Raw genomic sequence first — 13,983 nt, forward strand, 5'->3', positions numbered from 1 at the left:
TAACCTCACATGTCCACAATAAGCATTCAAAGGCAAAATTTTTCAAATAAAAGTGATGGATGTTTTAATATTTGAGAGCAGAAAGTATAGAAGGTTGATATGGGAAGAACATTTAATGGTAGGTATAATTCTGATGGAACGAGAAAATTATCCATCATGTGGAAAGTGCCTTGCACATTTGAACAATAATAAGCTACAGGAGAGGAAAACTGATAAATGGAGAGAAACCTCCGAGAGAATAACTCTTAGTTATAGATTAGATGTCTCTTACACTAAGATTAAGAAACATGAAAGTTTACTAGAATTTAAAGTCTGATGGTAAAAAAAAATGCTGCTTCCAAAACGGTTGCAGACCTCAGATTGTTTAGTAGAGTCAAATTCATTTGAACTTGCACAGGATCAAAAGGAGCAGAGACTGTAAATATCTTATCTGATGAAAAATGCCCTACGGACACTCACTGAGATTATTACCGGCCAGATTTTCAATGTAATAGACACTGGTTTAAATTTGTGGGGAGTGAGGAAAGGTGTTTGAGAGAATGACTTTTGGCTAAATGGGGAAAGAATATAGCAAAGCATCTGACTAAACAGATAGAAAGTTCTGGCTCAAACATTTCGTGGTTGGAAACACAACTAAGGAAGCTGAATGTCTTTCAGAACTTGTTCACGTACACATAAACTTTTGTATTGGAAACATGTTCATACAATAAGAAATAAAGAAAAGAAACAGAGGAATGAAAGGATTCTCTGGCCCAGTGGAAGAAGCTAGAAAGTGAATCGCACTCTGTTCTAGTATGCAAACTCAGCAGGAGCATTTCAGAAAAGGCAAGAGTTGATTTGGAAATATTCTTCCATGGTAACTCTTAGGAGTAAATATAAAGGAGGCCTGGGAATCCTTATTAAAACTCAGTCGTTATTTCCTCATTTGCATCAATTGCTTTTTAAATTCTGTTTTTGAATTCTCAGTCTTTCAAAGCTGAAGAGATATTGTAAAAAGAAAAAGAGCAACCTAATGGGTCTTTAAGGTCATTAAGCTCAATCTCTCACTCTATCCTGAGAACAACTATAAAATTGGGAACAAGAGATTTCACCTGAGGAAATTCCACAATATACCTTACTATTTCACCTTTCAATAATATTAATTCCCCCAATTTTCCTAAAGTTTAACATACATCACCTGTAATACATATTCATGTCATTCTATTTTTGTCAATAAGTGGCCAAGCCTTTTTAAGCTCCAATAAATGCAATTTAATAAAATTACAAAATTATCTACCATCCACTAAGTTCTCATAGGCAAAATAATATCTGTCAAATGTTGAATATCTCCAAGCACCTGTACCCCAAACCAATTAACTTGATGGTAATTCATAATTATATAAAATAAATGCTTCTGTACACATTACTTTCTTGCTTCTACAAAAACTGTTAAGCTCTCTCTCAAAGATTATGTTTTTTGAAGACATGATTCTTAACAGTTTTCCTTATACATCTTCTGCTCTATGCCTCACAGACTCTTCTTTTTGAACTTAGTAAACATAATCAGTAAAACCTACACAGGAACTATATTTTGGATTATATATTTTTTATTTTGCCACATGGCAAAATTTGCAATCTGCTATTTGTAAACATTACCTCTGGATTTGTTATTACTCCATTGCTTAATTTAAATTTGTTTATTGTAAGAATTAATTAAGTTTATCTCTGTGAAAAATCTGGCATGCCTAGCTGATTTTGTTTAATTTTACTTGTAAATTAATTAATAAAGATTGAATGATTGCATTTACATATGCACACATTTACTATTTATCTGTAGCCATCAATATTCCTTGAACCATATTTTATTAGCTTATTTGAAATTTTTGTGTAAAAATTTTTTTTCAGTTTCTTCTTTTCTTATTTCTCCTTTCTAGCCATTCAAACCACTGTTTTCAAAATTATTTTTCACTTCTACTGTGTTAATTACCATAATTTCTAAAAATGTTACTTATGCTAGAAATGTACATCATATTTAAAGTGCTCATAATTATTTTGGCTATCTAGAACTTAAAATTAAAATTATGTCACAGATATTAAAATTAATCTGACTTTTAAAAGGCATTTCTCAGCTTGTTTTATTTTTCATTTCATCTCCAAGTTTCAGTTCAACAAAATTCTACTGCTTTGAAATGAAACTGAAAATTAAAAATAATAAAAATAACTAAAACCAAAGAAATATATACAATGAAAATCATATGGGTTTCATTTATTTTATAGATTATTTTTATACTGAAAATGGATATCACAAAAATTAGTCTTCTTTAAGACAGTTTCCACCCAAAAGAGTAAAATATTTAATATTAATTTGAAAGCTACAAAAGTGTATAAAACTATCATCAGATTCATCTAAAATAGAAGTAAACCAAAATTATATAAATAACCTTGATAATGAATTTTACATTCTGTTTCACTTTTCTTTGTTGACACAGTCTCTGAATAGGGAAGAACTGTGAAGTTTATTTTAGTCTCTTAAATGTTAAATGCAGTTACTAGTAAATAAGTTACTAATAAGTTCCCTGAAATAAATTAAAGGTCACCTCAGGTTTATTTTTCTCAAAACATTATTTCTGATTAAATATTTTAAGATAATATCGATATTATGAGATTACAACTCATATAAACAAATACATATATATAATACATGTGCAGATAGATGTATGATGTTTTCAGATACATAACTCAAGTCCCTATTCCAGCTCTAATTATTGCAATTAAAATCTATTACTATAAAAATTATTGCTTTGGGATACTTGGCATCACCTAAACAAACTATCTGGATTCAAAACTTCATTAAGAAACTCAAGAGTGTTAGGCCTGGATAAATAACATATGCTAAGGTACTATCTTGTGTTATTTCTGCTATGAACAATAATATTTTCCTACATTTAAAAGCCAATGACATTTCTGTTTCAAAGACAAATACCATATGATCTCACCTATATATGGAATCTAATCAACAAAACAAACAAGCAAGTAAAATATAACCAGAGACATTGAAATAAAAAACAAACTGACAGTAACCAGAGGGGAGTGGAAAGGGAGAAAGCAGGGGAAAGAAGGGAAGGGTCATCAAGGAACATGTATAAAGGACACATGGGCAAAGCCAAAGAAGGGTAGGATTGAGTGTGGGAGATGAGGGTGGGAGGGGCAGGGAAAAGTGGTGGCAGGAAAATGGAGACAACACTATTTGAACAATAAAAAAATAAACAATAATAAAAAATAAAAGCCCATGGCATATATTTTGCTCAAATATAAACAGAAATTAATACTTACTCAAAATAACACATAAAATGCAACAAAATGTTAAATCATGTTTCCATTTAGTAAATATTTGAGAATATTACACTGGAAGAAGAAATAGCTTTGGTTATCATGAACTAAAACAATGATTTCTCTACCTTTATTAAAATAAGATGCTTAGTTTTAGATGTACTTTACCCAAATTATAGCAAATCACAGTTGACTACTTTAATATCTTGATACCTAGTGATCATGCAAAATAAAACCATAATTATAAGCAAGCCACACATATCAAAGTAAAATAGGCATTGATTAAATTCACAATTTGTTTAAAGTACAGAAGATTAACCTGCCAGTTTAGTTACCTACCAGCAATGATTGGATTCTATCAGTGTTATCACCTCTACAAACAGCACCATAGAATAATCTCTCTTCCCATAACATAAGCACCAGCCAAAGAGATAATCAGAGTAAAAGATCTGACCATGAACAACTTGGGCTGGTTGAAACCCACTTATTAGAGGGAAGAGAACAGAGAAGTGACTTGCTAGAGCATTTCCTGAACCTCGTCTGGAATTTCAGTTAAGGAAGAAGAAATGACACAGCAGTTTCAAGTAGGGAACTTCCTTTCTTTATCTAAAACATGTTACCAATTTGAGAAAAAGCACTCCAACAAAACTACCCCACCACAGTACTGTGACCACAGTAAAAGCTCTCGTTTCATTTATTACCCCATAAATAACATTTCTCCCAGGATATAAACAAGCATTATGTGGTTTTTATCAAAAAGGACTTAAAATCCCACATTTATTGCAGCATGTTCAGTCTCACATTTAATATTTTTTTAACAAACTGACCTGCACCTTTTCAAAAACTTTTTAAGAACTTTAATTTTACCTAGAGTAGTATTAGATTTTGAGTTTTTATTGAAGACCATCTAATTTCCCATGGTTCATATCATCACATTTTCCTTACATGTACTTTTGCTCTCAATGTGACCCCAGGATAATATTTATCTTGTCCAAGAATATTTTATTTTCCTATGTAGATGGAAGCTATACAATTCAGCTTATAAATTTTATAATTTTTATTTTCATAATGCCATATTTTAAATGAATGTGAACACCTATTTACTCACTGCCTTTACTTATGAAGTTTCTTTAGAAGTTTCATTTTACATACAGTTACCTGCATAAACTTATAAAATCTAAAGATATAAATTTTTTCCCAAACTATAATTTGTGCTGTGAAAATCTGCCTTCATTCTGTAATATTACATCATGTTTACTTTACCCATATTTAAAAACATTTAAAAACAATATATGTGAAGCAAAGCATTCATGTTAATTACTAAAGTTTCATGCAAAACTTCTCTTGCCTTTTTGTTTTAAAACATTGATCATCCTACCCAAGTTACACATGAGCAGAGTGGATTCTGCCATGCTGAGGGCAGCCCTCTTACAAACCTTCCACTGCAGACTGTTGGAAGACAAACTCTCATTTGCTGAAATGATGAGAGATGTGGAAATACAGTCAGAGCACCAATAGCATCTTCTCCAAGTACTTAGAATTAATCCTGTCACACAGTAGACAGTGCACATTAAATACTAAGTCTTAATGTTTTTTAGATTAACCTCTCCATCAGAACTAATATCATATTTATTTATTCATTCATTCATTCATTTATTAATAAACTTCTATTGAATATCAACCACATATCAGGCACCAGGAGACTAAGACAAACAGTTATGGTTATTACCCTGAAGGATATTAAAATCTAATAGAATTTGGAAGATAAATTACCTATGGTTTGAATTAGTTAAAGAGAGAAAAATAGTAATATAATGGGTAATATATGAAATAACAAAAATAATATAAGGAATAAAAGGATTATTTTCTTACATATGACTTTAGGGAAAAAAGATATTGAAATAGGAAATGCCATGAAAGTAGGGGTTGTTTGGTTTCTAAAGTCAAACAATTTGTAGCCACTAAAGTAATAAATAATAACTAATGTCTAAGTAAAATAATGTTTAAGTTAAAAATATTAACAGTTCATATAGGAAAAAATTGCTGCTTGCAAAATGGCAGCTAACACACTTTTCAAAATTGATTTAAAAAGTAGTTCTACAAGTAAGTAAAAAGCAGACCACAATGTAGAATATTAGCCCTTCGAAAAGGAAAAACAATAAACTTGTTGTTATTCAGTTCGCTTTTATAGACATCTCAATACAAAAGGTTATTATTAAAATGCTTTATTGGCGATTGATTTTATACTTACACACCTGCGATTTTAAGTCTTTATGCCCATAACTATGTTTTTAATCTTACCAACAAGTAGCCAAAGTAAAGATAATCATTAATTTAAAAAAAACTTTCAATCTGATAAAACTGGAAAAATCCAACTTTTTTTTAAAAAACAATCAAATAAGTCAGTCAAACGAAAAGATACTTCTCTTTTAAGAAGTTTGTAAAGGAAATCCCAAATCAACAGTACCAAAGAAAACAAGCAAATAAAATCAGATATGAACATATAATTTATATGCCACTCATGGATATGAATCATACTTTTAGAGATTATATTACAATAAAGTCACTTGGCAAATAATTGATATTGATTATTCAAAAGTCTGGTTTCATTACCAGTTTTGGGAAGTTCAGAAGTTAGAAAGTGAATGTTCCCTGTTTTTGCATAACTGCAGACTCTGCCTAAATAGTACTTTATGGTAAACACTGAATGTCCAGTCTGATCTTAAATTACAGCATCATTTAAGAACTACATATATCTAACATATAGGAGCTGATCTCACTAAAATACTAACATTGAAACTTACCTAGATTACAACTATTTCACTAGCACCCTATAGTATTTGTAAACTTTTAAAATATATTTTAAAACTGCATTTAAGTTTTATTCTATCAAAATTAATATGTCCTTAACAAGAAGCTCACCAAGTGTGAGGGCTGTGGAACACAAGTAAAATGTGCACATCACTATATAGTTGTAATAGTAGTACTTTTTCACTTCTGAAATGTTCTTTATCTACCTCAGTGGCCTTAAGAAATCTCAACCCATTAACCCACCTGTGTCAGCAGCAATGCATGGACTTAAAATTGCTCTATGAGAAAAGGGTAAATTCAATCAAGAGAATCAAATGACTTTCCTAAGTTTGTCCCAAACGCAGTTTTGAAGAAGTAGGAGTCCCTAGAAACCTTAAATACATTAATGTAATTTAATTATTCAATGATGTCAAGGGCTTTAAGAATTCTCTAGAATTTATGTTTAATCTTGGCATACACTAGAGTATTAAACAGTCAGCCCTTCTGAAATTTATGAAGTAGGCAAAATTTGTCTTTAGCATGCACTGTCTATGTCCTTTTCTCTTTTGCCAGACAGGTGCCATGATGTCATATCATCTCCTCACTTTGCCACTGTCTACAACTATTTTTAGAAAACTCTATAATTAATTCATTATATACTTTATTCACTAAAATATAAATGACTGATGAGACATAAAATACTCTCCCTCCTAAGCACGTTTGCATTTGAAAGGTCATGAATGTTTAAGGTAAAGAAGGGAAGATATATTTAAAATTGGGAAGGGATTATTATATAAAAAATTTGGGAAATCAAAAATATTCCATGGAGACTGTCATCTAATCTGAGCACTGCTATACTCAGACTAGATGGTGCATTATCCATAACATATATAAAAGTATAAAGCTTTTTCCTTTGCAATGTTAGGATCTTCCAAATGAGATGGCATGTCCCATGATTGACACTGCAACTCCCTAAAGATTAGAAAAATGACAAGACTTCTACAGTCTGCCAGAATTGTACAGTTGCTCTCCGTCAGACAGGGGAGGATAGGCTATGCTGTCATAACAAACCACTTGTAAAAAACACAAAATATTAAAAACAAAAATGTTATTTCATACTCTACACATCCAGTATGGATTGGTAGGAAAGCTCTGTTCCACGTAGTTACTCAAGGACCCGGATCTGAAGGCCCCATCTCCACATCACTGAGGCAGGGAAACAGGAAAAGGAAAACTGCATACAGGTTCATAAAGCTTTTGCAGAAAGTGATACTCATAAATTCTGTTCATCATTCATCAGTTAACACTGTTAATGGCCATATCTGCATCAAAATAAGTTAACCTACAATTCTAGTATGTGTTGAGAAGTGAGAACTAAGATATTTGTTATTAAAACCAATGATTACAACACTCTTTTACTCCTTAGTAAAGATCAGTTCTTCCATAATGTCACCTAAGAAGCAAATTCAGTCCATGCAATGATAAGCTCTGAGCTTTATTCAATGATTCTACTATAAATACAAACAAGAAGGGGCAGTAGGCATAGAGATAAGAGAAAGAGCAGATAAACAATAGAAGAGGATAATTTGGATTATCATAATTTAGGGAGACAAAAATTAAACTAGAAGACAACTTCTAGGTAAGAGTATATGGGCTTAACAGTGTTACAATTTTTGTTCTTAAGATCTACATTTAACATACCTTTCAGAATTTATCTGCAAGGGGAGTATAATTTATTTGCAACTGGAGCATCTTTCAGAGGAGCATAAAAATTTGAGAGAGACATTTCACAAATTTGAATTTTGCTACAAGCAAAGTTTTCCTGAGAAAATTATATGAAAAATAACAATTACTTTTATTATTTTTTAATTATTTTTAAATTCTCACCTAAGACTATGTTTATTGATTTTTTTTTTAAGAAAGAGAGGGAGGGAGAGAGAGACGCATCAACCCTAGGGAGAAACATTGATTGATTTCCTCCCATATGCATCCCCACCAGGGGACAGAACTTGCAATGTACATATGTGTCATGACGAGGGATCAAACTTGCAACATTTTGGTGTACAGGACAATACTCTAACCAACTGTGCCTCCTGTCCAGGGTAAATACAGTTTTTTTAAAGGAAGAAAATTTGGAAAGAATAATGGAATCAGAGATACAAAATAAAGAAATATGTGCAATATCTTTCATGTTGTTTTTTACTCACTTAGAAGTTTAAAAAATACCCATGCATACATAAAAATCTTCAATGAGCACTTCTTATTCTAATTTGTAATTCTTAAAGAATTATTTAATTGTTGTTATCTCTAGAGCTGCACTGATTCTGCATGTTGAATAAAAAATTTCCCAGCCCCCTCTCCTACAGGTTTTTTAACTCAAATTTTAATTATGCCATCTTAGCCTGTTTTTTTTCTTTTCCCCTTTTGTCTTTCTTTTTCTCTTTCATCCTGCCCTTTTATTTCTCTTATTTTTTCTTCTTTTTCTTTACATCCCAAATTTTAATTTATCCCACTGTCTAGGTTTTATTCCTCACTCTCAGTATTCCCTCTATCATTACAAAATCACTTCCCATTCCTCTAAACATCTCTTAGAGTTTTCTTTGTTTCTTTTTCCCTCTTATTTCCATACCACCAATATTAATTTTAATTTGTTTGTTGTTGATAGTGCTCTAGTGGATATTTCCAATTTGGTTCCTATATATTTTTAATTACATACTTTGGATTTTTATTGTTGTTCAAGTACAGTTTTCTGCCTTTCCCCCCCCCACCCTTCCCCACCACCCCAGCCTTGCCCACCTCTCTCCCCTGTTTCCAACCCCACTTTTTATTATCCATGTGTCCTTTATAATTGTTCCTAAAAACCCTTGACTCTTTTCATCCATTATTCCATCCCCCCTCTCCTGTGGTTACTGTCAGTTTGTTCTTAATTTCAATGTCTTTGGTTATATATTGCTTGCTTGTTTGTTTTATTGATTAGGTTCCACTTAAAGGTGAGATCATATACTACTTGCCATTCACTGCCTGACTTATTTCACTTAAAACAATGCTCTCCAGTTTCATTCATGCTGTCCCAAAGGATAGGAGCTCCTTTTTTCTTTCTTCCTTCCATGTAGTATTCTACTGTATAAATGTACCATAGGGAAGTCGGGAAGACGGTGACAGAGTAGCATGGAGGGAACCCAACTCCTGTGCATCTGGTAGAAAATCCAGGAGGATCTACCGAAGAATAGCATAATCAATCAACAATTCCCCAACATTTATGAAAATAAGGGACCAGAGAGTGTGACAGAGGAACCAGATAGCTGCAGGTCAGTGAGGACTCCAGAAGGCGAGTGAGGACAAAAGTGGCTGCGCCCTCCGCGCACCCAAGGCAGGTGACCTCCGGAGGAGTGTGAGTACTGACGAGAAGCGCGGGCAATCTGGGCCAGCACTATAAGTGGGAAACAGAGGCCGCCTGGTCTGAATCCAGGGCCGGGGCACCTGTGGCGAAGGGAACTTCAGGCAACAGACTCTATGGGAGCCATGGGCCTGCTAAAGGGTCCATGGGAGAGAACTGATTCCCTCCCTCCCCGTCTAGGCAAGCAGGTTAATACCAGGCAGAGACTGGGGGGTTAAGTTAACATAAAGGGTGGCAAGGGTGGAGGACCCTATTCAACTGCGGACTTTGTGGTCACCAGCCCACCAGCCCACCAGCCCACCAGCCCCGGGGATTTAAGAAGGACGCTGGTTGCCGATCTTTTGGGATTGGGCTGGGCTGAGAGGCAGGCTTTGTGGAGAAGTCTCTATTGGTAAGTGAACTGAGGTGCTCTGCGACAGCAGCTTGCCTCATGGCCCAACCACCCAGCAGCCATCCAGGGAAGGGGTGGGAACACCTGGGTCCCTCCACAGGACTGAGAAGGACAATGCCAGATACTGAGGAACACAGGCAGCCTCCCAGGGGTGTGGGCGCCCACATCTCAACCCGGTAGTCTGGCTCATGCACACCTGCATACCTGCCCTCAGAGAGGCCGCAACCAAAAGAACTGGCTTGGACAGTATGAAACTGAACAAAGAAAGGGTGGTCTTTTGTTTTCTGTTTTTAATGTGTGTGTGTGTGTATGTGTGTGTGTGTGTGTATGCATGTGTGGTTTTTTCCCTTCCCCTTTTTTTTCTCTCTCAACTTCTTTTTTAAGTAATCTTGTATCTTTTAAACTGTACTGTTGCTCTATCTTTTAATACTCTCTCCCTTATTTCTTTTTCTTTTTGTCCAGTTTTACTCCTTCCATTCTTCCCAAATTTTCCGCTTATTCCTCTTTTCTCCATACTCTGTGTGTGTGTGTGTGTGTGTGTGTGTGTGTGTGTGTTGGATTGTTTGTTTGTGTGTTGCTTAGTTTTCTTTTAGGTGTACTATTATTTCTTTACATTATTCTTACTTCTTTTTTTAATTTTAAGAATATCTTTGTATCCCTCCTCTTTCTGTACAGGTTTCTTAGTCCTGGCCGGTTATATTGTACTACCTGATAGGTTCCCACTGCTCTTTCCTCCACAGTGTACTGCTCATCTTTTATACCTCACTTGTTTTCCTTTGCCATACTACCCAAGCTCTATACCACCATTTAGGCAGATCACATAAAGTCTATCACATGAGTGTTGCTCTATTATTGTAAATAAGAGCTGTTCTATACAACGATAATACTTCATGGCACATCTCTCCGACCTTAGACCACCTTACAGATTCCTGAATTCTATTACTCTATTTACTCACATGCTACACCCAGTTACTAACCTGTACTCTCACCTTACAACAAAATCTGACCACCCGCAACCACACTGCTTTCTAGATACAACTCACAAGCCTCTCCTTCCCAACGAGAGACTTAACTTATGTCCATCCTTTCCTAAAAGTGGCAAGCTGGGTCGAAGACCACGGTTAACTCTATACATATCCTAAAGATTGTCTATTTCTTCTCTGCCAAATGTGTCACTAAATAGCATAAAATAATCTTCTTCTATCATAAACCATTTTGCCTCCCCCTCCAACTGATCACACACGCACAATAAAGAAAGAAGTAGCTGGAAGCAGAGAATACCAAGATAACTGCAGGAGACTGCACCACTGAATTTCACAGGTATCCTACCACAGAAGTTCACACCATAAATCCAGGGAACCAGTACAGATCAACTTAAGAAGCTGAGGCCAACAAGAAGAGTATCCCAATCAATGGGAAGACAAAGAAACAATCCCCAAATGAAAGAAAAGGAGGAAGCCTTAGAAAGAATGTTAGATGAAATAGAGGCAAGTAAACTATCAGATGTGGAATTCAAAGCACTGATTATCAGGAAATTCAAAGAGCTTACAAGGAGCTACCAGAAACTACAGGGGACCTACAATGAACTCTCAGCAAACTATACCAACATGAAAAAGGAAATAGAAACCATCAGTAAAGGCCAAGAGGAAATGAAGAATACAATTTATGAACTGAAGAACACAGTAGAAGGTATGAAGAATAGAATCGACATGGCAGAAGATCGCATAAGTGAGATCGAAGACAGGATAGAAAGAATCTCCCAGGCAGACCAAATAAGAGAAAAGAGAATCAGAAAAAATGAGGAGAATTTAAGAGAAATGCAAGACAACATGAAACGTAATAATATCCTAATAACAGGAACACCAGAAGGAGAGAAAGAGGAAGAAGGGATAGAAAACCTCCTTGAAAGAGTAATTACGGAAAATTTTCCTAAGTTAAGGAGAGATAAAGTCACACGGATCCAGGAATGGCAGAGAGTCCCAATCAAGAGGAACCCAAAGAGGCCTGCTGTAAGACACAGCATCATTAAAATGGCAAATCTCCAAAACAAAGAGAAAATCCTAAAGGCAGCAAGGGAGAAAAAGGAAGTAACATACAAAGGGGTCCCAATTAGGTTGGCTACTGACTTCTCAATGGAAACATTCCAAGCAAGAAGAGAATGGCAGGAAATATTCCAAGTAATGAGAAACAGAGGCCTACAACCAAGGCTACTTTAACCAGCAAGGCTCTCAATCAAGATAGGCCAAATAAAGAGCTTGCAAGACAAAAGAAGTCTAAAAGAATACCCTTCCAACAAATCAGCTCTATAAGAATTACTAGAAGGACTGCTTTAAGGAAAGGAAGGAAAAGAGAGAGATGAGAGGAACTGTGGTACAAAAATGGCAATGAATAAGTATCTTTCAATAATAACCTTAAACGTAAATGGATTAAATGCACCAATCAGAGCCCTGGCTGGTGTAGCTCAGTGGATTGAGCGCGGGCCTGCGAACCAGAGAATCGCGGTTCGATTCCCAGTCAGGGCACATGCCTGGGTTGCAGGCTGGTTCCCTGAAGGCCAACTCCCAGCAGGGGACACACGAAAGGCAACCATACATTGATGTTTCTCTCTTCCCCCTCTAAAGATAAATAAATAAATAAAATCTTTTTTAAAAAATTTTAAAAAATACACCATTAAAAGACATAGAATAGCTGAATGAATAAGAAAGCATGACCCACACATATGCTGCCTACAGGAGACCCACCTCAGGACAAAAGACCATCACAGACTAAAAGTTAAAGAATGGAAACAGATTTTCCAAGCAAATGGACAAGAAAAAAAAGCCAGGGTAGCAATTTTCATATCAGACAAAATAAACTTCAAAAAACAGGGCCATAAAAAGAGACCCAGAAGGTCCCTTCATATTGCTCAAGGGAAGAATCCACCAAGAAGACATTAACATCATAAATATATATGCACCCAACACAGGAATACCCAAATATATAAAGAAAATCCTAGAGGACCTCAAGATACATATTGACAAAATTATAGTAGGGGATTTTAACACCCTACTGTCAAAAATGGACAGATCTTCCAAACAAAATATCAACAAAGATATTGCAGCATTAAATGACACTCTAGATGAAATGGACCTAATTGATATACATAGAGCCCTTCATCCCAAAGAAGCTAAATACACATTCTTTTCAAATGCACATGGAACATTTTCCAAGATAGACTACATGATAGGACACAAAATGAGACTCAACAAATTTAGAAAAATAGAAATCATACCAAACACCTTCTCTGATCACAAGGGACTGAAATGGGAAACTAACCCCACAGGAAAAAAAACAAAACACCCAAAATCATGGAGACTGAATGGTATGCTATTAAACAACAAATGGGTCAAGATAGAAATCAGGGAAGAAATCAAAACATTCCTGGAAACAAATGAAAATAAACTCACAATAACCCAAAACTTATGGGACACAGTGAAGGCAATCCTGAGAGGGAAGTTCATAGCAATACAGGCTTACCTAAAGAAGACAGAAATGTTTCAAACAAACAACCTAACCCAACGCCTGCAAGAACTCGAGGAACAACAACAAAGACAGCCCAGAGCAAGTAGAAGGAAGGACATAACCAAGATCAGAGCAGAATTAAATGACATAGAGACTAAAAGTACAAATCTAAGGATCGAATGAATCCAGGAGTTGGTTCTTTGAAAAGATAAAGAAAATAGACAAGCCTTTAAGTAGGCTCATTAAGAAAAGAGAGGACCCAAATAAACACATTCAGAAATGAAAGAGGAGAGATCACAACTGATACCACAGAAATAGAAGGGATTGTAAGAAATTACTATGCAGAATTATATGCCAAGAAATTTGAAAACCTAGGTGAAGTGGACACATTTCTAGAAAAACATAATCTTCCAAAACTCAATGAGGAGGAAGCAGAAAGCCTGGACAGACCAACAACAGTACATGAAATTGAAGCAGTAACCAAAAAACTCCCGTCACACAAAAGCCCTGGACCAGATGGTTTCCCAGGAAAATTCTACAAAGCATTTAAGGAAAAGCAAACACCTATTCTGCACTGACTATTCCAAAAAATCCA

General features: G+C 35.0%; 1 protein-coding gene across 1 annotated transcript in view; it reads right to left on the reverse strand.

Annotated features, from left to right (window-relative positions):
- TFEC (transcription factor EC) overlaps nucleotides 1–3,753 on the reverse strand; it is a 153,257-nt gene extending 149,504 nt beyond the window's left edge. The window contains exon 1 of the mRNA XM_037039555.1: nucleotides 3,649–3,753. Within this exon, the coding sequence (XP_036895450.1) occupies nucleotides 3,649–3,723 (75 nt within the window). The 5' untranslated portion in view covers nucleotides 3,724–3,753. The remainder of the gene's footprint in view (nucleotides 1–3,648) is intronic.
- Nucleotides 3,754–13,983: the final 10,230 nt, after the last annotated feature.

This window comes from Sturnira hondurensis, unplaced genomic scaffold (assembly GCF_014824575.4).
Source record: "Sturnira hondurensis isolate 20B ecotype Veracruz unplaced genomic scaffold, ASM1482457v3 Scaffold0025379, whole genome shotgun sequence".
Classification (NCBI taxonomy): Eukaryota; Metazoa; Chordata; class Mammalia; order Chiroptera; family Phyllostomidae; genus Sturnira; species Sturnira hondurensis.